At 42.0% G+C, this 27,661-nt stretch overlaps 1 protein-coding gene across 1 annotated transcript in view; it reads right to left on the bottom strand.

The window, feature by feature from the left end:
- The window catches only part of MRPL3 (mitochondrial ribosomal protein L3), a 39,828-nt gene extending 22,616 nt beyond the window's left edge, over window positions 1–17,212 (bottom strand). Inside the window, exons 1-4 of the mRNA XM_054992140.1 lie at window positions 17,008–17,212; window positions 14,410–14,591; window positions 13,639–13,730; window positions 12,521–12,619 (exon numbers count right to left, since the gene is read on the bottom strand). Coding sequence (XP_054848115.1) covers window positions 12,521–12,619; window positions 13,639–13,730; window positions 14,410–14,591; window positions 17,008–17,108 — 474 coding nt within the window. The 5' untranslated portion in view covers window positions 17,109–17,212. The remainder of the gene's footprint in view (window positions 1–12,520; window positions 12,620–13,638; window positions 13,731–14,409; window positions 14,592–17,007) is intronic.
- Window positions 17,213–27,661: the final 10,449 nt, after the last annotated feature.

Here is a 27,661-nt window from a genome sequence, read left to right as displayed (position 1 = left end):
ACCTTGCGACGGGTCGGCTATAATCTCTGCGGCAGTTTTGGGGCCAATTCGGCTGGCATAAGACCTACATACCCAAGCTTCGATTGGGGGAAGAAGCTGAGAGGAGAACTTAAAATCGAAACAGCGATTACAACCCGAGAAAAGTGAAGAGAAGGTAAAGATCATTATCTTCTGAGACGGGACAGATTGATAAAAACAGAGAGGAAAAAAAGTAGATTTTTAAACTGCAACAGACTAGTGAAAAGGAGGGGAAGACTCGGCAGGAATTGAATTTAAAAAGAGACTAAGTTTAAAGAAGTTATTAAAGAAATGGGACTATTGTTTTGAATACCTGTGGCTTTGGAGCTGTGAGAAAAAGACACCATCGCGAGATCTGCTGTGGGAAGACGGGAGACAGGAAGTGCGTAATAACAATAGAGTGGCTGGAGAGAAGCGGCCCTTGCTGGAGGGCAGGAAGTAGGGAATCGCCATTTTTGAAAGGGGAAGGGTCGCGGCTTCAGCGGAAGAGGAAGTAGGCCATCTTGGATTACAAAATCATAGAGAAACCATAGAGAAAAGACGCCCGACATTTTGGACTCTTTAAAATTTAATTTCTATAAGAAGACCGGGACATTTAAAATAGAAAAACGTTAAATTTTACGCCACGGAGTTAAGGAAGAGAGCGGATTCGTGGGAGCGAGCTAAAGCAAGCCCCACGATGTCAAAAAAAGAATGGCAATCGGCAATAGAAAACCTGGATAAAAACCTGGACAAAAAACTTTTAGATATGATTAAAGAACTTAAGGACACGAAATTGGAGCTGATAAAAGAGGTTAAAGAGGTTACACAGACAGTAAAATCGGAGCTGTCAGAAGTGAAAAAAGGTATGGAAACAATACGAAGTGAATTACAAGGAACGCAGCAGAGAGTTAAAACAGTAGAAGACGCGATGGAGAATTTAGCAGACACGCAACAAACAGAGATGAGATTGGTGAAGGGGAGAATGTCAGTTGCAGAAACTAAACATATGGAGAAGCAGCTACGTTTTCGTGGCTTGCCAGAAGTGGAAGGAAAGTCAGCGCAAGAACAGATGACTGAGGTGTTGGCTGAGTACCTGGGGAAGGAGGAGGAGGAAGTTGTGGCTATCCTAGATGTGGCATACCGTGTGAATTCGAGAATAGCAACCCAGAGGAAACTACCAAGAGATGTGATTGTGCAGTTTACAACACGAAATATGAAAGAGAGGATTGTGACAAAACAGTTTCAAGATCCATTGGAGATTGATGGCAAGACGATTATTATAATGAAGGAACTGCCCAGATCAGTGTTACTGGACCGGAAAAAATATAAAGTGCTAATTCAGATTTTGAAGGACATGAAAATCAGGTACAGATGGGAGTTACCGGAAGGAGTGTCCTTTGAGTTTGGAGGGGCCAAAAAACGCATCAGATCTGAGCAAGAGATGGAGCGATTTATTAAGGACAATGAAAAAGACTTACCAACAAGATCATGAGTATGGAGTGTAAAGTATTATCTTGGAATGTAAATGGACTAAACTCACCGAATAAGAGGAAAAATACTTTTCACTGGCTACTAAAACAAAAATGTGACATTGTTTGTTTGCAAGAGACCCATATCAGAAAGCAGGATGTAAAATATTTAAAATCTGGAAAACTGGGCAAAGAATTTGTAGCGGCCTCCAACAAGAAAAAAAGAGGAGTGGTGTTGTACATAAAAGAGGAGCTACAGCCAAAATTTGTTATGAGAGATGTGGAAGCTAGATTTGTAGCAGTGGAATGTATTTGGAATTTAAAGAGAGTGTTGGTAGTCGGACTTTATGCACCTAACGGTGCAAAAGAAAGCTTCTTTGAGGATTTAAGGAAGCATTTAGACGATCTTGCATATGACCAGATAATTCTTGCTGGAGACTTCAATGGAGTGACAGACTTGGAACTAGACAAAAAGACTACAACGGCACAAAAGAAAAGAGGACTATTACCAAAGCTTTTTTTGGAGTTGATTCAACAAGAGACTCTTGAAGATGTATGGAGGAGAGAATATCCTAAAAGCAGACAGTTTACTTTTTATTCTGCAAGGCATTCTACATTATCAAGAATTGATATGATCTGGGCCTCAAAAGACTTAGCATTATGGACTAAGGAGGTAGAAATAATGCCTATGGTAGGCTCAGATCACAACCCAATTATGTGGAAATTTGGAAAAAAGAGAAAAAGGAAAGCATGGAGAATAAATGAGGACTTGTTACAGGAAAGAGAGAATATGGAAATATTGAGAAGAGAGACAAAGTTTTTTATACAATACAACGTGAATAAAGAAGTACCAACCAATAAAGTTTGGGATGCTTACAAGGCGGTTGTAAGGGGCATACTAATGGACTTAAATGGTAGAGCAAGAAAGAAGAAAGAGGAGAAAAGACAAGAGATTGAGGAGAAAATAAAAGCCAAAGAAATACAGCTAAAAAAGAGACCAAGGAAAAAGAAGGTATACCAGGAAATTAAAATACTTCAAGAACAGCTAACAGCAATGAGCAATAAAGAATTGGAGTGGAATTTCAAAAGACTGAATCAAAAAGCGTTTGAGGGTGCTAATAAACCTGGGAAGTACCTGGCATGGCAATTGAAGAAGAAAAGGGAAAAGAAGATAATAAATAAAATTTGCGAAGATAACAAAACGTATTTGGAGCAGGCTACCATTAGTAGAGCCTTTTATAAATTTTACGCTAAGCTGTATAATAAAAAAGAAGTAAACAAAGAATCAATAGCGTCATATTTGGAGAAAACCAAACTTCCAGAAATCTCGGAAGCTTGGAGAAATAAGTTGAATAGTGAAGTAACTGACGAGGAAATAAGTAAGGCAATACAATCTGCAAATCTAGGAAAGGCGCCAGGGCCAGATGGACTTACGGCTAAATTCTATAAGACAATGGCTAATGAACTGGCACCATTCCTAAAAGAGGTGATGAATGGGGTTTTAAGGGATCAAAGGATTCCAGAAACTTGGAGTGAAGCGAATATATCATTGATCCCAAAAGAGGGCCAAGACCTGACTAATGTGAAAAATTATAGACCTATATCGCTACTCAACAATGACTATAAAATTTTTGCGAAGATATTGGCGGAGAGATTGAAGGGGTGGCTCTCGGAAGTCATAGAGGAGGAACAAGCAGGCTTTTTGCCAGACAGACAAATAAGAGACAACTTAAGGACAGTGATCAATGCTATTGAATATTATGACAAGCGTTGTGACAAAGAGGTTGGTTTCTTCTTTGTAGACGCTGAAAAAGCGTTTGACAATTTAAACTGGGACTTTATGTTTGCCACTATGGAAAAGCTACAATTGGGAGAAAGATTCATCAGAGCAATTAAGGAAATTTATAGAGACCAGACTGCAGCAATCGTGGTGAATGATGAATTGACCAAGAAATTGACGATAAGTAAAGGAACAAGACAAGGTTGCCCGTTATCTCCATTGTTGTTCATTTTAGTATTGGAGATTCTGATGATACAAATACGTCAAGATGATGAAATTCGTGGAATAAAAATAAAGGACTATTCATACAAGGTCAGAGCATTTGCGGATGACATAATGTTAATTGTAGAGGACCCATTGGAGAACATGCCAAGAGTGATAGATAAGATCAAGGAGTTTGGAGACTTGGCAGGTTTCTTCATTAACAAAAAGAAGTCAAAGATATTATGCAAAAATATGACTAAGCAGAAACAACAATTGTTAATGGAAACAACGGATTGTGAAGTAACAAGTAAAGTGAAATATTTGGGAGTCGAATTAACTGCAAAGAACATAGATCTATTCAAAAACAATTATGAAAAATTATGGACTCAGATAGAGAGAGACTTGATTAAATGGAATAGACTGAATTTGTCATGGTTGGGCAGGATTGCAGCAGTTAAGATGAATGTGTTACCAAGAGTAATGTTTTTGCTACAGACAATACCGATCATCAGAGACTCCAAACAATTTGAAAAATGGCAGAGGAAAATATCAGATTTTGTCTGGGCAGGCAAGAAGCCTCGAGTGAAAGTGAAAGTTTTACAAGATGCAAAGGAAAGAGGCGGAATGCAACTGCCCAATCTGAGACTTTATCATGATGCAATCTGCCTAGTTTGGTTGAAAGAATGGATGACATTAAAGAACAAGAAACTATTAGCCCTAGAGGGATATAAAAAAATATTTGGATGGCACGCATATTTATGGCATGACAAAGTAAAGGTCAACTCGATGTTCCTGCATCACTTTGTTCGGAGAAGTCTATACATAATCTGGAAGAAGTACAGAATTTATCTACAAGAAGGAACCCCTTTGTGGGTGGTTCCATATGAGGTGATAGACCCGAGAGCTGTTGATAATGAACAACAATGTTTAACGTATAAAGAAATAACTAAAACTGAAGCATCCAAACTTAGAATAAAGACACAAGAGGAACTATCACCTAACTACGATTGGTTCCAGTATAGACAGATCAGAGACTTATATAATTCGGACTCTGTAAAGGGAGGTATACGAATAGAGAATTCGGAACTAGAGCAGACCCTTCTTAAAGAAGATAAGAAAAGAATATCCAAGGTATACCAAGTACTGTTGAAGTGGTATACCGAGGATGAGATAGTTAAAACACAAATGGTGAAATGGGCTATAAACTTTAATAAAGAAATAACAATGGAGGCATGGGAATACTTGTGGAAAACTACAATGAAGACAACGACATGTATTAATATCAAAGAGAACATTTACAAAATGATCTATCGTTGGTACATGACACCAAAGAAGATTGCGCTAGGGAATTTGAATACTTCTAATAAATGCTGGAAATGGAAGAAGCATGAGGGCTCCCTCTATCATATGTGGTGGTCGTGTGAGGTAGCCAGGCAGTACTGGGGGGAAATAATAAGAGAAATGAGTGAAATTTTACAATTTCAAATTAATAAGAACCCAGAACTCCTGCTACTGAACTTGGGAATGGAGGGAATTCCAGCCCAACACAGGACGTTGATATTTTATATGACAGCAGCAGCTAGACTTTTGTATGCGCAAAAATGGAAAGTACAAGAAGTGCCAACTATTGAAGATTGGACTTACAAATTGCTGTATATGGCTGAAATGGACAAGATGACAAGAAAACTGAGAGATCTGGACTCAGGGCAGTTCAACACAGACTGGGAGAAGCTGAAACAATACCTGGAGAAGAAATGGGAGGTGGGAGGAAAACTGTGGCAGTTTGAGAACTACTGAAGTATTGAAGTAGAGGGGGGAGACTTTACCGGGGGGAGAAGAGATAAATGTGAATTAACAAGCAGTCAGATTAATAGATTGACATATATATAGATATATATAGGTTAACAAACAGAACATAGAGAAAATAATTAATTATAAGGACTAAATATAAGGAGCGATTAACTAACAATATTTTCTTTTTTTCTGATAAGTTTTGTACCAAACTGAATGTCTGAAGATATAGATGGGTCAAATTGATTGACTACGTGAGGAGAGATATATAGAACTATTATAAAAAGATAGAATGAGTAATATATATAGAGAATAAGTCAAATTGTTTGATATAAACGAATGTATGATCTATATGGTTTATGATATATAGAAATATCTGAAATTGAAAAATTGGGATAAATTGTTTATCTAAGATGGAAACAAAGACTTACAGTTTGGGCATATAATGTTAAAAATAGTTAAGGATGTACTGCTTAGAATAATGGAGAATATATATTTGTTTTAGATAGAGGAAGCTAATAAAAGTAAGGGAAAGGGGACAAAGGGTTGGAAAGCTGTTGGAAGTCAACAAAAAGGGGGGGGGGGAAAGGGAGGGGGTTAGAGATGAAAAAATTGGGGAAAATTGAATGTAAATGTGGAAATAATGGATTCTAACCCAATAAAAATTTTTCAAAAAAAAAAAAAAAAGTATAGCGAGACTCCTGCTGACATGAAAAGATTAATTCTCAACACTAAGAAATGTCTCAGTTCTAAAGAACACCAATTTCCAACATGGTGCCTGCCAATGAATTTCCTGGCCAGCAATGTAAAAATTTTGGAAATTTTGAAGCCATTGGGGGGGGGGGTCCAGTTTTGGGGAGCAGGAGAAATTTGGCGGAAATTGAAATATATATAGAATACTTGGTTTCCTATCAAAACTAAAGATACTCTGCTGATTTAACACATAAAATTGTAATATTTGGCATATTTATGGTATTTAAAAGGGTAAGAGACTTGGTTTTTTAAAATTGAAAATATATCCAATACTTGAGAAAGTGTTGCAAACTGTTGTACTGTGTGCTACCTTAAATCTAGGAATCTTTTTTTTTAATCCGAGGTGTAGAAAAAAATTAAAAGTTGAAGGCAGAAAAAAATCAAACAGTAGTACTACCAATATATCTGGATACCAAATTAAAAATTACAACACTGACTTTTAAATAAAGTATTATCATTAAATATATTATCATTAATATATCTAATTCTCTACCCAGCCAAATCTGAGGCTACTTAAATCTGGAGACTGGAACCATGAAAGTACAAGACATATGTTTTTAAAAACCTGAAAAATGCTCCAGGTTTTCAGAAAAGAATCTGAAATCTTTTTTTAAAAAACTGGTAAAATTAAAAAAAAATGATAAAAATTGAGCCTGTAGCTTTAAGAAATGAATGCCCTCAGTGGCCGTTGCTAGGCAACCACAACAGTTTTGTCAGCATTCCAAACTTCGAGGGGGGATTAGACAAGGCCCATTCCAGGGCTGTTTTGGTCTTTAAGGGAGGACTCAACAGAACTAGGCTTGGCAGCAACCACTGGAAGACTTCCTACCACCCTCCTTGAATGACTCTCCCAGGCCCGGCTTATTGCTACTGTTCAACTGCAGCTACCTGCTGAAAGACAGTGTGATGGAGTAGTTAGTTTCAGACTAGGACCTCAAATCTCCATTCTGTCATGGAAACTCACAGGGTGACTTTGCACCAGTTACACTTTCTCCACTTAACTTACCTCACAGGAAGCGGCAGATTGGCCATAAGAACCCAGACACCTCCAGGAAGATCAATGGCAACCTCCCGTGGACCAAGCCAGCCCTCTGTCAGAAGGGTTGCACTTAGTCTGTCTGAGCCTGTGTGAGGTATGAGAGGGGCACCTAGCCTGCCTGAGGTACAGGAGGCAGTGCCCAGCTCTCCTGAGTCAAGGAAAATGGCACTTGGCTAACTGGTTAGGCAAGCTACTTCTCCCTTTCTCTCTTCTTCTTTCTCCCTTTGGGAGGGCAAGGCAGGGTCTGGCACACTGCATATTCAGCTCTCCCTCCCAGCTGTGCAACTCGGCCCAGTCTAGTGACCACCACTATGTAAGGGGGACATAGTTTTCCCAGATAGAGGCTGCCAAGGGCAAGAAAGGAATGAAAACTAAAGAGGGGGGCAGATAAAGTTAGGTTGGCTGGTGGGTGGGAAGAAGAAAAGGCGGCAGGAAAGGGGGAGAGGCTGGGGGGGGAGCTTTCTGGGAAGGGAAAGAATAGGGGGGGGGATGCCTTCCATAAGTCTTTGGGAGTTCCCGCTCATCACATGTTAACTGTTGTCATAATTATTTACATGTCAACAAAAATATATTGTTGAAAATATGTTGTATATGTCTACAGAATACATAGGAATTACTATCTAATGCTGTGACTGGCCCCAGCCTCCACAGCAGACATTATGTGGTAGTGCTGCTCACTCCCTGTTCTCAAAATTGCAGAAGAGCCTCATCAAGAGACCACTCCTACAGGAACAGCAGCTCCTAGGGTGCACATCTGGGATTCTCACTGAATTCACTGGAACTTGCCTTTGAGCAAATATACATAGGACTGGGTGGTAAAAAAGCCAAATGTTGTTTCTGACAACCACTCAAGTTCACGATATGCCCCTCCTCTAAGAAGCTAATGGTGATGCAAACCCCCCTCCCAACCCCAGTCTCACAACAACCAGTGAAGGAGGTTAGGCTGCAAGGTAGTGACTTGTCCAGGCTCAAAATGAGCTTCATTTGAACCTTTTCCAGGTTATGTCCAAATCCATCTTCTAGTCATTATTATCTTATGTGTTTTTATGGTATACGCATGTAAATAGCTATGTAAGCATTTTTCAATTTTAAAAATGATGCTTTTCAAACTGTGATATTGTAAGTATCATTAATTATGAGGGCCAAATCTCTTCCTTACAGAGTTTGCAATCCTGATCCCACAGAAGTGGATCAAAGGATAACATTTTAGACTTGCTATAATAAAAAGGGCAAAAGGAAGGGCCACTCCATTAATGAATCAATGTGGAGTCAGAACTAAAATGGCATCAGAAGTTTTCTCCACAGATTTTTAATTCAACATATCCTTAATGAAAAGGCACTTTTACTATAAAAAGAAGCGTTCATTATTAACTAAAAAACAGAGAAAATATAGTTTATAAATGGCTTAAAGCAGATTAATTCAGACAGCGTCTGAACCTTTTTCCTCAATGTATCAGCTAAAAAGAATGAGAATGGAAAATGTACAACCAAATTTCAGCCTTTAAATGGATCTCCCTAGAAAGCAATTTACATGACTGGCAGCAGCGACACACTTGGATAATCACCATCTGTCAGGTGGGCAGCGTGGCAGAAGTTCCCTGCCATTTTCCTGTTCCTAATGAAAACGCCTTCCTGAACTTTTTTAGACAAATTCATCAGGACAGCTTTAAGGTTATACAGCATCACCTCAACAATCTGTAGATTGCTCACTATTTTGTAGATACACTCTATAATACCAGGAAACCTTTGCAATTCTGGGATAACAGAGCTAGAAGGTACATAACTGGCAGCGTTCATCCACCCTTCTCCCCTCACCACAACCCCTGCCCCCAAACTAAAAATGAACAGATCTGCACTTCGATAATCCCAAGTATGTGACATTATAAATTATATACAGTAATCAATGGAACTTTGAAATAATGTATATAGTTTATCCAATATACAAACGGAATAGGGGAGCTGAACGTTTACACTGAAGTGTGGGGTTCCCCTGCCCAGTATGTAAATCTTGTCTGGAGGGGAGTTATAGCACCTAAGACAAAATAAAACTCAGTGCAAGTATGACTGCTAAACTGGGGAAGGAAAAGAGCTTTGGGGGTGCTCTTTTTGCCTCCAAATACCCAACTCCAGCTGGCTACCACACACTTTCTAATATGTGAAAGCAAATTTAATCAACAGAAGATGGCAAAAGGTAGGCATTTCAATTTCTACAAAACTGTTTACAGATGGTATTAGGGAGTGCTATGAATATAATCTCAAACACGAATCATATACATGTTGATCTCTTGATGCGAAGGAAGGAAAACACCAAGGTGGATGATCCCCCAGTGGAAGAAGGCTGAGTGGAAGAAGGCTGAGAGCATATTTTTGCTGGCTGAGTGAGGTTTGAGCCAGGTTTCTGCTCCTCTTCCATTTCAAGTATTTACCAAAGGGCTCATGGAGCATGGCTTGCAATCTGCAACCCAAAGTGAGTCAGGTAAACAGATAAAGGACTAGGCCACCATACTGCATTGTTTTTTCCCCTTAGTTGTTAACATTGCAGGAGAGAAGACAGCACTGGTGATAGGGCCCAGGTGTCCAGGTGACTAGAATGTTTCCTCTCCCTCCAGGGTCTAGCTATCCTGAGACACAACATGCATCAATTTGTTGCACATACTTCAAAAGAGGGACAGAGATGAGCCACAGAGGACTGGCCCCAGGCTGTGGCTGAAAGCTGGGCTGCTGAGTAGCTGGATAAGTGCCTGGCGACCGATACTGCAATATTTTGCTGAGAATGAAATTATTCCATCTAATGTACACCCTCGGGACTGGATTTCTATTTGAGGGCATGACATTAATTGTTTCTCTGATGGGGCTAAGAACTGATGCAACACCCCTAATAGTCGGAGCATGGTATTTGCCTCTCGTTTATTACAGTGGTATTGTTAATTTTTTCCTTTGCCAGTTTTCTTTGATGTCATATATTCTGTATGTTTTTAAAAAAATCAAATTAAGATTTAAAAAAAGGAAAAGAGGGAGGCTGCACATACCATTAACTCCTTCCCTTCTAGGTCTGAGGCCGAGAAAAAGCAAGGTGCTCCTTTAATAAAACCATTCCTGTTGAACACCAGCCTCGTTCTTTCACAGAGTTCTCTAAGGGAATGTTCCTGGTATACATCGGTGGAGATCCTGCTAGTAACCCCCCTCTCACTGCGTCTCCCTGTATGCTCATTCCCCCAATTCACAAGGAGACCCCCATTGAGGTAATAGATCCCACTCAACAAGGCAGCTGCAAGATAAGACACATCCCTGCATCTCCTACTGCCAGGACAGAAGAGCATTTCCCACCTCCTCATAAAAAATAATAAACAGCTAGTTCTGCAAGAGGCAGAGATTGTTTCATAGGTACAACAGAGACTGGATAAAGCTGATTACCTCTTTAACATTCTGCCTCAGATTCCACTCCTACTACTTGCAAATTTACATAATCTTTCTTTAAGCTACAATTGATTAAAAACCAATTAATTTTACAAGAGATCACTGATGAAAGTTTTATAGTATCATTCATTTTAAGGAAGAGATGAGCTATTCCTACACAGCATTTTTCATCCTGCAACTTTTCATCTGAAGAGAGCTCATCCCCACACTGGCAATGTCAAAAACAAGCAATGAACATTTAAAATGATATATAAATCTTCATGCTAATTACATTAAAGACCTGAATTGTAAAACACAACAGCTGTCAAATTTTTAGGCAAGACATCTTACTTAAGATGAACAGGAAATAAGGTCCATTAACTCTTTGGTAAGATCACTGCACCATAAGTCAGGCTATACAATGCTGTCCTTTGACAGAGAAGCCCACTGGAACATGCTATGCTAGGTAGTACAACTATGCTAGGTAGTACAATGTGTCAACTACCCTTTGATACTCACTTTCCTCCTTGGGCTGACTGGGACTTTTGTATTGCATCAAAGAATTTGGGCACCCAAAACTTACAGCTTTTCTCATTTTATCTCCACAATCTACCCTACAAGGTAGTCCTGAAATTACTCAGTGAATTTTATGGTTGAGCAGAGATTCAAACCAGGATATCCCCAGTCCAGAAAAACATTCTACTCACTACATCACGCTGTATCTCTAAGTATTAATATGGAAGAGGCAAAATCATTTACTGATAAGCCATACATGGCCTCTTGGCTACGGACAAGCCTAAATCTTCCAAATTACCACAAGACTGTTTTATTTTTAAAACGTAACATGAGTGCTATGTAGGGCTGCTTCAGGTGGGTAGCCATGTTGGTCTGTAGCAGAAGAGCAAGATGTGGGGCCAGCAGTACCTTAAAGACCAACTAGATTTCCAGGATATGAGCTTTCAAGAGCCAGAGTTCCCTGATGACACTTTATTGCCCTTGCTCCTGTGACTTCAACAGCAGCTTTGCATACAGCAAATTAGTGAGTCAATTTTCCCCATCAATATTTGCTGCAGGCTACAAAAAGCTCCTCTTGCTGCATATCTTTAAAAGGTACAGAAGCAGGACACAGATATGGGTCTCGGCATCTTGCCAAAAATCAAAAGATGAACATTAATGCAGAGATTTTCTTGTCCTATAATATGCAAATTAAACAGGTTCCATGGAAGACACTTTTAAGATACTCTATATTAAAACAATAAAGTAAATGCAGAAAAGAAAATGTATTCAACCAAGCATAGGGAGAACTCTTAATTAACGAGAATGTGCATCTTTGCCTGCAAAATCCAACAGGATACATGCACAATACTGTCCTTTTTAAAAATGAAACAAAAGCTTCTTGCATAAGCTATAGTGATAACAGTGACGGGATCTGGGGGTTAGATGGAAGCCACAGTCTCATGCCTATGATCTGGGAAATCCAGGTTCAAATTTCCCCATTGTCACAAAGTCTGTGGAGTGACCTAAGGACAGGCACTCTCTCTCAAAGTCTGTGAGGATAAAATGGAGGGTGGGAAGAAATAATGGATGCCCTCCTTGGAAGAAGGGAGCTAATAGTGTACCAAAATCAATAAAAGATGAATCTCATAAAACAAAACAAAAAGAGTTAAGACCAAAATAGGTGAGATACTGGAAGTCATGCGACTGAACTTCCTGAGCATATTTTATTGATCAATAGCAGTTGTGGGGCCTCCAATCTGGATCACAGGCATGGCACAGGGAGGTTATTTTAATCCTACATATGACATGCCATTTTTCAACACAAGACATTGGAGAGCTGGCCACAGATTGACGAGTGTCTCATCTACTTTAGCTGAAAGGTTCCCAGAAAAACGGTCCTTTCTTCATAATTATTCTTAATAAATACTGGCAATGGTAGTGGAGGAAGGATGAAAATATCACAGGTCATGAAATTATGGCAAATCCATCCATCCATAAAAGGACAAGTTTTTAATACACAAAGAGGCATCTCACCTAACTCTTATTACACTTATTAAACTTCTGGCCAGAAAAGCATTACAGTATACTTACATGAAATGGAGACACATTTTTCCCTCCCACAATTATAAAAGGATTTTTTCCATCACATTCTTCTTTTGGAATGTACTTTAAAACATGGCAGTCTTGAACCTTCAAAAGATGATTCAAAATGGTAAACAAGATCTCAAAACACAGACTGGTAAATCAAACAGCCAACTATTACTAAAAGGCCATTGAATAATGTGACTTCATGTTCTATGTGCTGCAGCCTTTTAACCACTTAAGAAGCTATTATTTTCATGGTTTACACTCAAGATGAATTCCAATATATTCATGAAAGACTGACAATAAACCTTATGTTATTCGTTGTTCAGGTTGAGTGCAAGCTATAGTCTTAAGAAACCAAAGCAGGCTTTGACTGCCTTGAAAGGGATTTACCAATTGATTAAAAACTCCATCGACTGGTCTTTATAAATAGAAACTGATCTGACACGCAAAGAAATGCTGTTAAGTGACTGACTGAAAAGCTTCTGTAAAACACAAGAGAGCTCTCTCAGGCTGTTTGTGTACCACAAATGATTAATGCCGGTATATGCTGATAAGCAGACAAGTAATTGTTTTTGTGTGCTGGTAATAGTTATGTACTTACTATATGTATCTGATGAAGTGAGCTCATGTTAAGATTATGTTGGAATAAGTTTTAAGTTGCCACTAGATGCCAGTTACATTTTATTGTGCATATTTTCTGTTTTCATGGTAGACAAACCTGAAGTACGGAACAAAGATAACGTATTGGCAAGAACACAAGAGGTTCAGATCAAGCTAGAGGAAACCCAATACTCTTTTTAACTTAATATTAAAATCCAAAGGTATTCCCCTTGCCTTCAAGAATCATCATGCAGCTTGCCAAGATCATCTTGTCTGTATTCTTATATTTTTAAAAAGCCTTATAAATATAGACATAGCCAAAGTGGCATCCAGAAAGCAAATTCCTTGTGCCATTCTTCACTAAAATTTAAAAACAAGAACAAAACAGAGCACATGATTTTGTGTCAACTTGGTTGATCCCAATAAAAAGTATTAAAAGATTTCATTCTTGGTTTTGTGTGGACCACTACAATTTTCTTCATTGAAGTTTACCATTTTTAAAAGGTCAGAGTACATCTTACCCGAAGCATTGTGACAGGAAGTCTTTCACCAGCCTTGGTCCATAACGGCATCATTCCCAACTTTAATGCAACCACACCGATTCTTTTGGACCCTGCAGGCAAAAGTGGAAGAGAAATACCACCACAGATGACATATTTATCTCTAGCTGTGTATATCCTTGGACTGTAACATGGTAAGCAAACCATTTAAAAGCCAAAGGGCTCAATCTAATCCACTGTGGGATCAGTGTATGGAGGAGGCCTCGAAGAAAACAACACAGTCCAGTCTGCCAGCCCTGCCACGCTATACCAGGCCATTAGAGAGAATGGTCTCTGAGCTCGTTCTCATACCCTCAGCCAGCATGTTCCCTTAAAGTTAGACCAAGCAGATTCCCTACATTAAATTCCCCAACTTCCCCCTCCACCAGGTTCACTTGTATTTTTAAATGTTGCAATTCCAGTAGAGATGAGGTTTTTTCCAAACCTGTGTTTCCCAAGATCTGAGATTGGAATTTTTTAAAAATAGTTTTTAAATTGGCATATTTTTATTATTTTGTAGGATTGTAACTTCTGTGAACCTATTTGCGAAACACATAAAGCAACTGTTACACAAAGGATGACAAAACAATCCTGATTTTTTTTAAAAAAAATAATAATGCATAGGTGACTCATGTGGAATAATGCAAGACTTCAAAGGGATTTTGTACATAAAAGCTTTGGAAGCAACCGGCAACTCTAACGAATTTCTGTCAAGTGACAAAAAGCTTGCCTCTATTCATATTATATACAAACCTGGCTCCCAGTGGTGCAAAGGCCAGGGCTCATCTTTCAGCGGGCACAATTTACTAGCTGTTTGCGCTTTGAATTCTTCTGTTGTTAAATTCTTCAGGAACTTGCAATTCTCTTCTGAAAGGTGCTCATCCCACCATGTGGCATTATCAACAATATGCCTGGCTATCACACGCCACAAACCCCTACCAAATTAAGACAAAAATGGTTCAGAAAATGAGACACACTGCAGCATTCCCACCATCACCTAGCGTTCACTTCTGCTATCCTGACCATTATTTGTATAGCACCATCAATAATAAAGCTGGGTCTCAAGAGTCCCTGACAACAACAACAACCATCGATTTATATACCGCCCTTCAGGACGACTTAACACCCACTCAGAGCAGTTTACAAAGTATGTTATTATTATCCCCACAATAACAATAACCCTGTGAGGTGTGTGGGGCTGAGTTCCTAGAAGCTGTGACTGACCCAAGGTCACCCAGCTGACTTCAAGTGGAGGAGTGGGGAATCAAACTCGGTTCCCCAGATTAGAGAACCGCGCTCTTAACCACTACACCAAACTGACTTGTACCTGCCCAAAGCCCCTCTGAATTAGCTCCTCCACATTACCATCAAACACAAATAGGAAAAGCAGAGCTCTGATAACTATTGTTATCAGTCGAGGATTCCAACCTTAATGTTGATTCTCAATGCATTGCTCAACTGACAGTCTTGAACAGCATCAAATGGAAGACCAGTGAAATGACAGGAGCACACTGAGATGCCTAAACACGTAGGTGTCTCTCCAGAACATTATGCTGTACTGTTTCTCAAACTACCAAAAGTGAGGTGGGAAAGGTGAAATGTGACATTAACTGCACATCTTCACAGTGGACTGATTAAGAAAAAGGAGAAATGAGCTTACAAGATCCTACCTACTCCAGGACCAGTTAATGCAGGTGTGCATGAGCCACGAGGAAGAAGTGAGGGTTACATGTGCTGTTGCCTTGTGTGTGTATGTGTATATCCACTGATGCTCCTACAGTGGTGTGCGTCTTGAGAGAAAGATCTGGTAATTTTAAAATGGAGCGGAGGGGGCATTTCATTAAGCGTCAGACACATGGCTCTGTTCAGGTGAACAAAGCAAGCTTATTCCAGGATTTCACTGCAGCAAGAGATTGTATTGCTACAAATAAGGTAGCATCTTATGTGAAGTGTCAATCTGTGCCCCAATTGTCTATAGAACTGCTTGGACTCCAACTGTCATAGTGAAGGGAAGGCCACAGCCTCAGAACCTTATGGTGGAGCACAGCTGCAAGGGACTGGGTATAAGAAGATCATCATAAGAGGTGCCCTGCTCAATCACCTTGTCCAGCATCCTGCATTACAGTGGCCAACCAGATACCCTGGAAGGCCACCAAACAGAGGCCTTGAAGCTGCTTCCTAGCAGAAGGGAGCTCTGACTCTCAAAAGTTTATACCCTTGAAAAATCTTGTCACTCTAAGGTGCCAGTGGACTCAAATGCTGCGGTTCTACTGCAGATCAACATGGCTATCCACCTAAAACTACCTCCTGGCACTGGTATTCAAAGGTTTACTGCCTCTGGAGGAGGCTGTTCCCTTTAGTCATTGTGGCTAGTACCTATGAATAGACTTTCCTCCCTTAATCTGTCTAATTCCATTTTAAACCCATTCCTGATACTGTCATTTTAAGCCTAAACTTCCATCATATAAGCCATTTTCAAAGAAAAGTTTGAGTGCACAACCGTACAGGCCTTTCACACATCACATTTTAAGATGTGATTTCTAAAGATATGTATATTATCATTAAAAAGGGACAACAGTATCAGGATCCTGGTAAGATAATTGGTTGAGACTGCCTATGATGTACAGGTGTCTTTAATAATACTTTAATAATACTTAGCACGTTCATGGTCCCAGGTTCAATCCCCTGCACCTCCAATTTAAAGGTTCAGGTAGCAGCTGATGTGAACCGCCTGAGCCTTTGGAGAGTTGCTGCCGGACTGGTAATACTGACTTGGATGTCCCGATGGCCTGATTCTTTATGAGGTAGCCCCCCCTCTCTCTGTGTGTGTGTTCCCCATCCCCACTCCTCCCCATACCACAAAACTCAAAAGGGAAAACGAAAAGATTTGTACAATCCTAAGCAGAGTTACTCCACTCCAAGCCCACTGAAGTCAATAGGCTTATACTGGAGTAACTCTTTGGGATTACACTGTCTTAAAGAACTGGCGGGGAGGGGGGGTGCAAGGACACACAGTTGAGTTGACGAATACCATTGTTCAAAGTCATCTAGGGAGAACCACAGATTCGTGCCTGCAACAGAACACCCTGCAACAGAAACTCGATGCACGGCCACGATCCGGCTCCAGCAGTCTCAATGCATCCTCAACGCTCCCCCCCCCCCTTCTGACGCTCGTCTTTTGAACTCGAACATTCTGCAGATGAAATGTACCCCCCTTCCGACACACTCACGCCCAGGTGCGAGAATCGCCTCTTCTGAACTGCTGCTAAAGGGAGGGGCAGGAGCACCGACGGGAGGGGCAGGCTCCGCTAACCCTAACGGGCGCGGGGTGTGAGCAGCGCCAGCACCCACCTATTCCCAACTCCTGTCTCGGCTGCCACGAGAGCCGGAACGTGGCGCCCTCCAGTCAGCAGCCGCGACCCCAGCCGGCACAGAAGCCCCACGCCCGGCATGACCCTTCGAAAACGGCCCCTCGCCAGACGCGGAGCGCAGCAAGACAGCAGGCCGATCCAGCCAGGAAAACCTTCCCTCGCCGCCCGCAGAAGAAAGTTCCGAGCAACTTTCGTTCCTACCAGCTTCATTAGCCATTTCTTTGCCCTGCAGGACGAGTACAGGCCGCAGGGCCGTTGCCCCTCATCTGTTCCCTCCTATCAACGTGCCCCAAGAACTACAGGAAAACGAAGGCCGCGGCATGTCCCAAGATATAAGGGGGTCAAGTCGGATGAGACGACCGCTGCCTCCGCGCTCCAGGGGCAGAACGAAAAGGCACGGACGAGGAGAGCGGCCCCTAATGGTAACAAGTCATCATTGCAGAAAGTGCTGTGGTGCTTTTGTCGCCCGCAGTTTCAGGTGGGGGGACGTGGGCCACCTAGAAACCAACAAGATACTCTGGGTGTAATCTTTCAAGAGTCAGAGCTCCCTTCTTCAAATATCTTCTGTCCCCAAAATCCGAGTCCAGTGGCACCTCAGAGACCAACAAGATTTTAAACTTTCGGTTCTTCAGATAACCTCCTTTCTAGGGTGTCTGAAGAAGGAAGCTTGGACTCTTGAAACCTCATGCCCTGAAAATCTTGTTGCTCACTAATAGGGTTGCCAGCTCCAGGTTGGTAAATTCCTGGAGATTTTTTTTGGGAGGGGGGGGGTGAAGACTGAAGAAAGCAGGGTTTGGGGAGGGGGAGGGATCTCAGTAGGATATAATGCCATAGATTCCACCATTCAAAGCAGCCATTTTCTCCAGGGGAACTAATCTCTGTGGCCTGGAGGTCAGTTGTAATTCTGGGAGATCTCCAGCCATCACCTGGAGGCTGGCAACCCTACTCACTAAGGTGCCATGGGACTCAAATTCTGCTGTTCTTGTGACCTGGGCACTATTGAACCTAGGCAAGATTCAGAACTCAGAACTGTTGCTCTTTGACTTCACTCATCTCGGAAGTGGGATATCCAATGACAAGTAGCGGAGTGCCTGCCTAGGCACAAATACAGGTTCTTTTGTATTTTACCCATTCGCGGGGAGCCCATTTGTGGGGAGGGTGGGATATAAGTCAAATAAAATAAATAAATTTATCAGTTGCTCTAAGAGTTGGACTAGGAGGAGCTGGAGACCTTGGTTCAAATTTCCTCTCAACCTGAAGCTTCATGGGTGACTTTAGTCCAGCCAGGCTCCTTCATCCTAACCCACCTCACAGAGTGTTGTGAAAATAAAATGAAGGACAGAACTACATGAACTTCACTATCCAGCATGGAAAGCTACATACAACATATAGAGGAATTATTTATTTCCAAAATGATGAATTTAATTGGGCCAGTCATAATTTCTTTGAATTTGTACAAGCTTGTAATGTGGTTGCCAGATCCCCTCTATTATAAACTAGGGTGGAGGCAGGGAGGTGATAGGCACCCAGCTGTGCGTGTGCACCCACGTCCCCTGATAATTACATCATTTCTGGTGTGACTGGACGCAACAAATCATGCTGGGGCTGATTCTTTAAATATTGTCCCCAAACATAGCATTTTCACTTCTGGATCATGACAGAAATAATGTAATCACTCAGGGATAAAGGCGTGTATACATCATTTTATCTGTGCACCTGCCGGCCTGCCTCTCCCCTTTCCCAGCACCTCCACCTTGCTGGCCAGGTGAGTGGTGGAGGGGTAGCAGCTGGGGGCATGGATCCCTTATCCCCAGCAGAGGGGAAGGGCACTGGCAACCATCATTCTGGTTGGAAAATTCCTGTAGCCTGGTGAGATGGGGCCTGGGAAAAGTGGGGTTTGATGAAGGGAGGTATCTTACTTGGGTATACTGTCATAGTTAAAAGAAATTTAACAGAAATCAGAAATTTTCTTCAGGGGAACTGACCTCTGTCATTTGGAAACGTTTTATAATTCCAGAAGATCTCTAGGTGTGACTTGGAGATTAACAACCCTAAACCTGGACTACAAACCCATTCCCATGATCGTATCATTCTGGAAATAAAGTGGAAATGTTTCGTACATAACTCATGAGATTATGCTCGTGATGGGATTATGTGGTGCAGGTTGGCATTCTAGGCCCATGTTAAATGTTCCCACCTCAATTTACACCCCTTTGATGCTTGGGTATGTGAATCCTCAACACAGCACAGTTCATTAGTCAATTTGTATGCTGCCATTCTGGCTCATAGAGGCACCAGAGATTGCTAACAATTAGATCCAGAGAAGTTAGTTTCTTCTTGCCCTCCATGCATCTGACGATGAGAACTGTGATTCTCGAAAGCTTATGCTACAATAACGTTGGTTAGTCTTAAAGGTGCTACTGGACTCTTTTTGATTTTGCTAACAAAGTCTTGAAATGAAAAAAAAAATTAAAATAGCATAAGACAAATTTCAGGTTAAAAACCTCAGCAGAGCCATTGTTAAATTCACTCTATGGCCCTCTGGAATAAAAATCTTAGAAACCACCAGTCCTTGAAATTTAACACTCAGGTAAATAAATGCATATTCAGGAGATGGTTGCTACAATGAACAAACATCACAAGTTGTTATAGTGCAGCAGGATATTTGTGGGGGTGTATGCCACTGGGCTGGGAACAGCCACCATCATCAGGAAAAAAAGTACTAAGTTGATGTGCATAGAATTCTGGAAGAGATGAGATTTGGACTCAGAATATAGAATTCAGAATACAGAATTCTGAATGTATTTTGGCTGTTGCAGAAATGCTTATTTGTGTAGGCACAAACCTCTTGAAATGCATTTTGGATTCTGGAATTGATAGCTATTTGTAAATTTTCAGATTTACAGGAGATTCTAGTGCTCCAGCATAGTTCTCTTCTAAACCATGTTGATTGATGGTATGTTTTCTACATTCCTCAGGGCATATGTGCCCTGATCCAGTGTGATATAGTGTAGTTAAGAGTGTTGGACTAAGATCTGGGAGATGAGGGTTGCCCACTCTTGAACAGGAAATTCCTGGAGATTTGGGGGTGGATCTTGAAGAGGGTGGGGAGGGATCTCAGGGAGATATAATACAGTCTACCATCCAAAGCAGCCATTTTATCCAGGGGGGCTGATATCTGTTTTCTGGAGATCAGTTATAATTCTTGGAGACCTCCAGGCCTCACCTGGAGGTTGGCCACTCTATGGAGACCTAGGTTGAAATCGCCACTCTGCGGTGGGAGCTTGCTGGATGACCTGGGGCCTGTTACACTTTCTCTGCTTAACCTTCCTCACGAGGTAGTTCTGAGGATAAAACGGAGAACATCTGTGGGCCCCAGTGAAGAGAAAGCTGTGGAATTAATGAAGTAGATACATAACGACAATCACACCACTTGGATGCAAAAGTCATCTGCATGTCAGGATGTTGTTCTTTGCTTCTTTCTTAATGCCATGTGTTGTTGTAAAACAACACAACTCTCTTCCTGGTAGCACAGTTACAACTTTGCAAAGATCAAACCGTAATCACATTATGAATTATGCTGTATGTGATCAGTTAAGTGTGCATTGTGTACACAAAAGCGTCTCAAACTGAAGAAAATAGTTTCAAGCTATAATCACATTTTCAAGCAAAGAGTACGGATGGCTGGGAGGGAAGAAGAGGCAAGGAATTATACCGTGTAATTACATTATTTGCTCTTAAACTCTTACGTGGTTCCCTAAAGCAAAAGACTGGGGAAATGAGAGTGTAACTTTTTCACACTGTTTCTAATTTAATAGTTTTTTTTTTCTGGCAGAAGAAGCATTTGGTTTTAGCTAATATAGTTGAGAGATCTTCAGGTCTGTTATTTAAAACAAAGGCATGAAGAGCTGTAAGAAAAGATGGCTGGAAGTTGCACAGGTTAGCAGGGGAAGGGCAGGACTCTTATCAGAAAGAGGTCATATTGATTCCAGTGGCAGACTGACAACCTAGGGATGCCAGACTCCCAGCGGGGTGCGGGGGGCAGGGGATCCCCCACCCTCAGCAGGGGGTGGGGGATCCCCTGCCCCTGCCCCTGCCCCTGCCCCTGCCGCCCACCCCCCACCCCCACTTACCTGTCCAGCGGGGGGGGGGGTGCACACCTTCTGTGCGTGCTCCCCTGCAGCGCTCCTGTGCGCAGCAGCCACCTGGATCAGGCCCATTTTGGCCTGGATTGGGGCCACTGTGGAGCGTGGGAGCACTCCTGTCCTCCACAGTGCCCCCCAAATGTGCCTGTTTTGGCCCAAATCAGGCTTGTTTCGGGCCCGTTTTGGCATGGATCAGGCCCATTTCAGGTGCTGCGGAGTGCTCCCAAGGGGAGCTGCGGAGGGCAGGAGCACTCCCGAACTCCACAGAGGCCCCAATCCAAGCCCCTGCTGAGCGTGGGCACACTCCCATGGGCCGCGTGATGATCTTTGTGCTTGTGGGAGTGCTTTGCATGCGCGCACCCCCCCCACACCAGAGGTAAGTGTCAGGAGCCAGTCCCCCACCAGGAGGTTGAGGGGGCCTGGCATACTCAGCACTGGGCCCAGTTCTCTGCCTACGGAGCAGTGAGCCATTGTGCTATTTAGGGTTGCCAGCCTCCAGGTGGCAGCTGGAGATCTCCCAGAATTACAACTGATCTCTAGCCTACAGACATCTGTTCCCCTTAGGGTTGCCAACCTCCAGGTCGTGGCTGGAGCTCTCCCGGAATTCCAACTGATCTCCAGGCCACAGAGATCAGTTCCCCTGAAGAAGATGGCTGCTTTGGAGGGTGAACACTATGGAATTATACCATGCTGAGTCCCCTCCCTTCCTCAAACCCTGCCCACTCCAAGTTCCATCCCCCAAACTCCAAGAATTTCCCAACCTGGGGCTGGCAACCCTGGCTCCCCTGGGAAAAATGGCTGCATTGGAGGGTGGACTGTATGGCATTATACCCAGCTGAGGCCCCTCCCTTCCCCAAACCCCACCTTCTCCAGGCTCCACCCCCCAAATCTCCAGGAATTTCCCAACCCAGAGCTGGCAACCCTAGTGCTATTGGATGCTCACTAGGGATACCATACCCCCGGTGGGGGCGGGGGATCCCCTTCCCCCACCCCTCACACCTCGCCCCCACTTACCTGGCCGCCAGGGGTGTGCACACCTTCTCTGAGCGCTCCCCTGCGGCGCTGCGTGCTCCCATGCGCAGCAGCCACCTGGATCAGTCTAGTTTGGCCCGGATCAGGGCCACCGTGGAGCATGGGAGCGCTCCTGCGCTCTGCAGCGGCTCAAAATGGGCCCGATCCATGCCCAAATGGGGACGTTTTGGAGGGTAGGAGCACTCCTGCACTCCACAGCAGCCCAAAACGGGCCCGATCCACGCCAAATAGGGATGCCAGACCCCCGGTGGGGGCGGGGGATTCCCTGCCCTCACCCCACACCCCGCCCCCACTTACCTGGCCAGCTCCCCTGTGAGCTGCACGCGCCCGTGGATCAGGCCCATTTTGGGACGCTGCGGCATGCATGAGCACTCCTGCTCTCCGCAGAGCCTCAAAACAGGCCTGTTTTGGCCTGGAATGGGCCTGTTTTGAGCTGCTGTGAAGCGCGGGAGCGCTCCTGCGTGCCGCAGTGTCCCAAAATGGGCCCAATCCGCGCCGAAACGACAGCAGATCCGTGCCGTGTTTTGTCATGGATTTTGGGATGCTGCAGAGGGCAGGAGTGCTCCTGCCCTCTGCAGTGGCCCCGATCCAAGCCCCTGTGGAGCGTGGGTGCGCTCCAGGGGAGGGTGCCGTGTGATAACGTCACTTTCCAGAAGTGACGTCGTCACGCTTGTGGGAGCACATGCACATGCGCGCTATGCGCGCGTGCACCTCCCCATGGAAAGGTGAGTGCCAGCCCCCCCCCCCCGCCGGGAGATTGAGAGGGGCCTGGCAACCCTAATGCTCACTGGGGGTCTGGTTGCTCCCAGGACGTCTGGCCAATCTCCACCTCTCGCCATTTTTGCTTGCTGGCACATCAACATCTTCACAGAGAGATGTTACAAAGTATTTAGGTATTTGGGACGAAACGGTTGCTTACCCCATGCCTACTCCCCAAAGGGAAAAACTTCCTCACTGACCAGTTGCCTCTATAGATCGATTTAACGATATAGAATTCTTAACTTAATAAACATCTAATAGTGCAGTCCTAAACAGAATGACCACCTTTGTAAACCCATTGACTTCAGTAGAATTAGAAGGTTGTAGATCTGTTTAGGATTACAATGTTTACCCATTTTAGCTAAACTAACTTCTTATATCCATAACAGGTCAATTTCAGTAAAAATGGAAAGGGTTTTTTTGACTATGGCTGAAAAATATTTTTTTTCTTAATATACGGAATATAAAATGCCGAGTATAATGTATTTTAACATAGATAAGTGAGGGGATGGAGAGGAGAAATATTATGTAGTTTTAATAATCTGTTATACATTCAATTTTTGATATTATATCTATTCTTTAATGTTACTTTTTGTTATATTAATATGTAGTTTTAATACTTAGTTGCATATTTTGTTTTTGATATTATGTTCATTATCTAATGTTACTTTCTGTTTGCTTTTTCTACAGTCCAATGCTATCTTCTGTTTTACTAAAATAATTTTAAAAAGAAGAAAGGATTACTATGTTTACCACCTGTTTTCAAAGCTTAGCATTTAATATATAAATTAAATCAATCCAGAGAATTGCTTCTGAATTGTATTTGACAGTGTCAGCATAATTGAAAGGCATGTAAGTGACTGAAAAGGGAGATTCGATTACCTTTGTAAGGATAGGATACAATCCCTGGTAGAGAGCTTTCTGTTCTTAAAATGACACATTTCCTTTAAATTTGCCTTACGTATTGAAGGACCTGACCTGGCCAACCTAATGGCAGTCTTAAATGAAAGAAAAATCTAGCTAGAGAAAAATAAGAGGGGGGAAAGCCTTTCCGTTGCAGCTTTTGTCTAGATATTTCACAATGCTTTTCATCACTGAAACCTTTAATGTCTTCCTGAATTGAGTTGTTCTGTCTGGTACAATGAATTTCAAACCTCACTTCAAAATCCTGTGAACTACAGTCCATTAGCTTTGAACACACTGTCTCACATCACCCTTATACATTACTGATGTTCAGTTACATAGTTGTCTTTTTTGTTAAAATATCTCTAGCAAATCTACAGATGGGGATTGCTGCTACTCCCACGTGACAGCCTTCTCTATTACGTCTCCTTCGTTTAGAAAGCCCTTTGCCACTTGGAGGAATGGAGCAGTGCAGGAGCAATCGTCCCCTTGTTCATACATATCCTGAAGTTTAAAAATGCTGGTTTTGAGAATACAGGATTTTCGTTGTGGATTCCCTTCCATCAGACAGAAATCTCTGTTGTGTGAAATTTGCACCACTATTGTAGAGGAATGCACCAAAAGTTACATGGCCATAGGCATTTTTTAAAACCAGCCCATTTGACCACACTTACTTATGTTAGTCATTTGTGACCTGCATGGTGTACTTCACTGCTCTGAACCTAAGCATAATCAAAACACAAATGTAGTAATTACTCCTATTCTGGACACGATTGTTTCCTGCATTTAATAACAGTTGGAAACCTTCCAACGTGGCCGTTTTTGTGGTGTCTGGCTTCATTTCCCTGGGAAATGGGAGGAGCGATGGTTGGAAATGAGCAATTTTGTAATCTGGTGTGATACCAGCTGCAAGTTAAACTGGAACTAACTTTCTGCTCGCATCTGCTATGAAACTTGGTAGGGAGAAAAGAGACGGCAGTTTGTTTTTAGATGATGTATTTGCCTCCAAAATCCCCAGTCGAAATGCCACCTACAATACAGAGAACGACAGTGGTTTTCCTCGTATATGCTGGGAAACAGAGATGCAGAAACTGGCAGGAATAGAAGCAGCAGCCTATGCATTAATTATGCATCTAATATCTAAGCATAATGCAGTCTGCACTACAACTCTACAACAGCTTTCTTTTTGTAACATCGAGCCTGAAGAAAAGTTCTGGAAAACTCGAAAGTTTGTACACTGTTATGTCTCATTTGGTTGGTCCTAATAAAAAGCAGTGGACTGTGTTCTGGGGTTTTGGAGTTTTCCTTTTGGACCAGCAGAGTGAACATCTTCTCTGTCCCCTGCCAGCCCTATAGACTGAAGAGAGATTGAGGCAGAGGATCTGTCACTTTCCCATGATACTAAAAGAACAGACATACACATACACACACGTGCCCTCATTTAGCGGACAAGAGGAATCATCAAAGATGGATGATGACGAGACCATCTCAGTGCAAGACAGAACTGCTGATAATAAAGAATTATTTTTATAGCACAGTCACAACTATATCACTGGAGACAGTTTGAATCCAGGCAATTTCTGCCACTGCAGGATTTTGACGGGATAGACCTTAAGATGCCTTCACCATGTAATCTATTCAGGTTTGCAGGACATTTTGCACAGGATGTAGTCAGAGGAGTTAGCCATGTTAGTCTGTAGTTGCAAAATAGTAAAGAGTCCAGAAGCACCTTTAAGACTAACCAATTTTATTGCAGCATAAGCTTTCGAGATCCACAGCTCTCTTCATCAGCTCTCTTTCGGTTCTTGAAAGATTATGCTACAATAAAGTTGGTTAGTTTTAAAGGTGCTACTGGACTCTTTACTAGGGTGTACAGTGTAACCTTAAGATCAGGGCATAAAACATCCACCCTGATGAACAGTTCTGCAGAACTTGCAAGCTTGCACATTGTTTTATGTTATTTTAGTTGGCATTAATAAAAGGTATTACATGGCTTACGTTTTTGGATTTCCTAAGCAATGCTTCTTTGTTTATTTTAAAATAAAGCCCTGGCTTTTTAAACAAGAAATTGTAGTAATTTAAATTATACTGATATACTGTTAATGGATATAGAGAAATTTAGAGAAAGTGAGCTGTGTTGAAATCAGTAGGACAGCTTATGTGCCACTGAGGAAATGACATTTAGCTGTATTTTAATGGGGTGATAACTTACTTTTGTATGTTAATATTTCTTTTAACTGTGTTTTGTCTTTTTTTTTGTATTTCAGTTGTACATCAATATGTCAGAAGAATTATTCAAAACTTGAAAGCCAATAATGTTCACCCAACTAACCCAATCCTTTCAGACTATTTTTAGCCTTGCAAAGGAGGGAAAAAGACAGGCAAATCAGAGATCTGTTTGTCTAGTTAGATTCTTAGTTAAATGGTGAGATTTTTCTAAAGTGAGAATTTCCCAAACTCTTTGCCTTGTGAAAATCATGACAAATTTTACTCAACAGACTATATGATCCCCCGTTTTTTTCCCCCTATGGGATGTTGGGGACTGAAATAGCTAGGTTCCAAATGCTGGGTGGCATGGGACTGTAACCTGGTAACTTTTCCTTCTAGAGATGGGGGCTGTAACTCAGTGGTACAGCACTTGGTTTGCATGTAAAGTCTCAGGTGCAAACTGGCTAAATAATTTCCAGGCTGGGAAAGACTTCTGCCTGAGATCTTAGCCAGAGAGGTCAATGGTCTGACTCCTGTCAAGCATCCATGTGCCATTATTTTCACATAGCTTAGCTTTGAATTTTCTGAAGCTATATGCATTGCAAACACCATCTGTGCTACACCTGTCCTTTGCACAGTGTGGGGTCATCTGTGCAGGCAGGTGTATGGAGGGCTGCTGGACACATGCATCTGCCATTTTGAAAAACACTTTCCAGTTTTGTCTGTATGATCATGTTGGCAAATACTTTTGTTGGATGCAGCAGTAATATTCAAACAGCCCAGCAGTATTTGTACACTTAGGATAGAACCCTATGCTGGAATAATCCAACAGAATGCAGTGGGGAAATGTATCACACATATTCAGAATTATGAATACAGTTGCAATTTGAGGATTACTCCCAACTCACCACTTGCTTTTAATGATGAGTTAATTTCCCACAGCTTGATTTGTAATTGACTCAGTTGTTTTTGATCTGCTTTGGACAAACAAGGCAAGATGTTGGAGATTTGTGACTGGAGAGCCTGTCTCTATAAAGATTTCTAAATAGCAGCAGAGTGGGGTGGCAGTGTGGGCAAGAGGATGAATCCTTTTTCCTTGTACCTGTTTACCAGTGTAACTACCTATCTGTCTGGCAGTGCTATTTGCTGGAATAGGGAAGACAAAAGAAAAAGTATGTTCCCCCCATTGGGAAAACAGAATTGTCAAAGGACAACTTTATATTGGGGAAAGGATGGGGGATACAATTACTTTCCATTGGGAGCTAGAGTTCTTCCTGAATTACAAATGTTCTCCAGTCTGCAGAGATCAATTCCCCTAGAGAAATGGCAGCTTTGGAGAGCAAGAAATAACAACAACAACTGCAAAACGGTGGTTTTTTATTTTGGAACATGCAAAGTACAATCCATGCATCTGCCATTTTGAAAAATCTTTTTCATTTCACAGCAGACAAACCCAAAGACGTTTTGGCTATCAACTTCCAATAAATGTTTCAAAATGCTTTACAGTGTAAAGATAATAAGAAATTTAGCAAAATTTCAACAAACCTGTATAAAAAACAGATACAGATAACTTTTCATTTCAAGGCG

The sequence above is a fragment of the Eublepharis macularius genome, chromosome 11 (genome assembly GCF_028583425.1).
Source record: "Eublepharis macularius isolate TG4126 chromosome 11, MPM_Emac_v1.0, whole genome shotgun sequence".
NCBI classification, from domain to species: Eukaryota; Metazoa; Chordata; class Lepidosauria; order Squamata; family Eublepharidae; genus Eublepharis; species Eublepharis macularius.
Note: the sequence above shows the minus strand (reverse complement) of the source record. Positions and strands in the feature narration are given on the sequence as shown.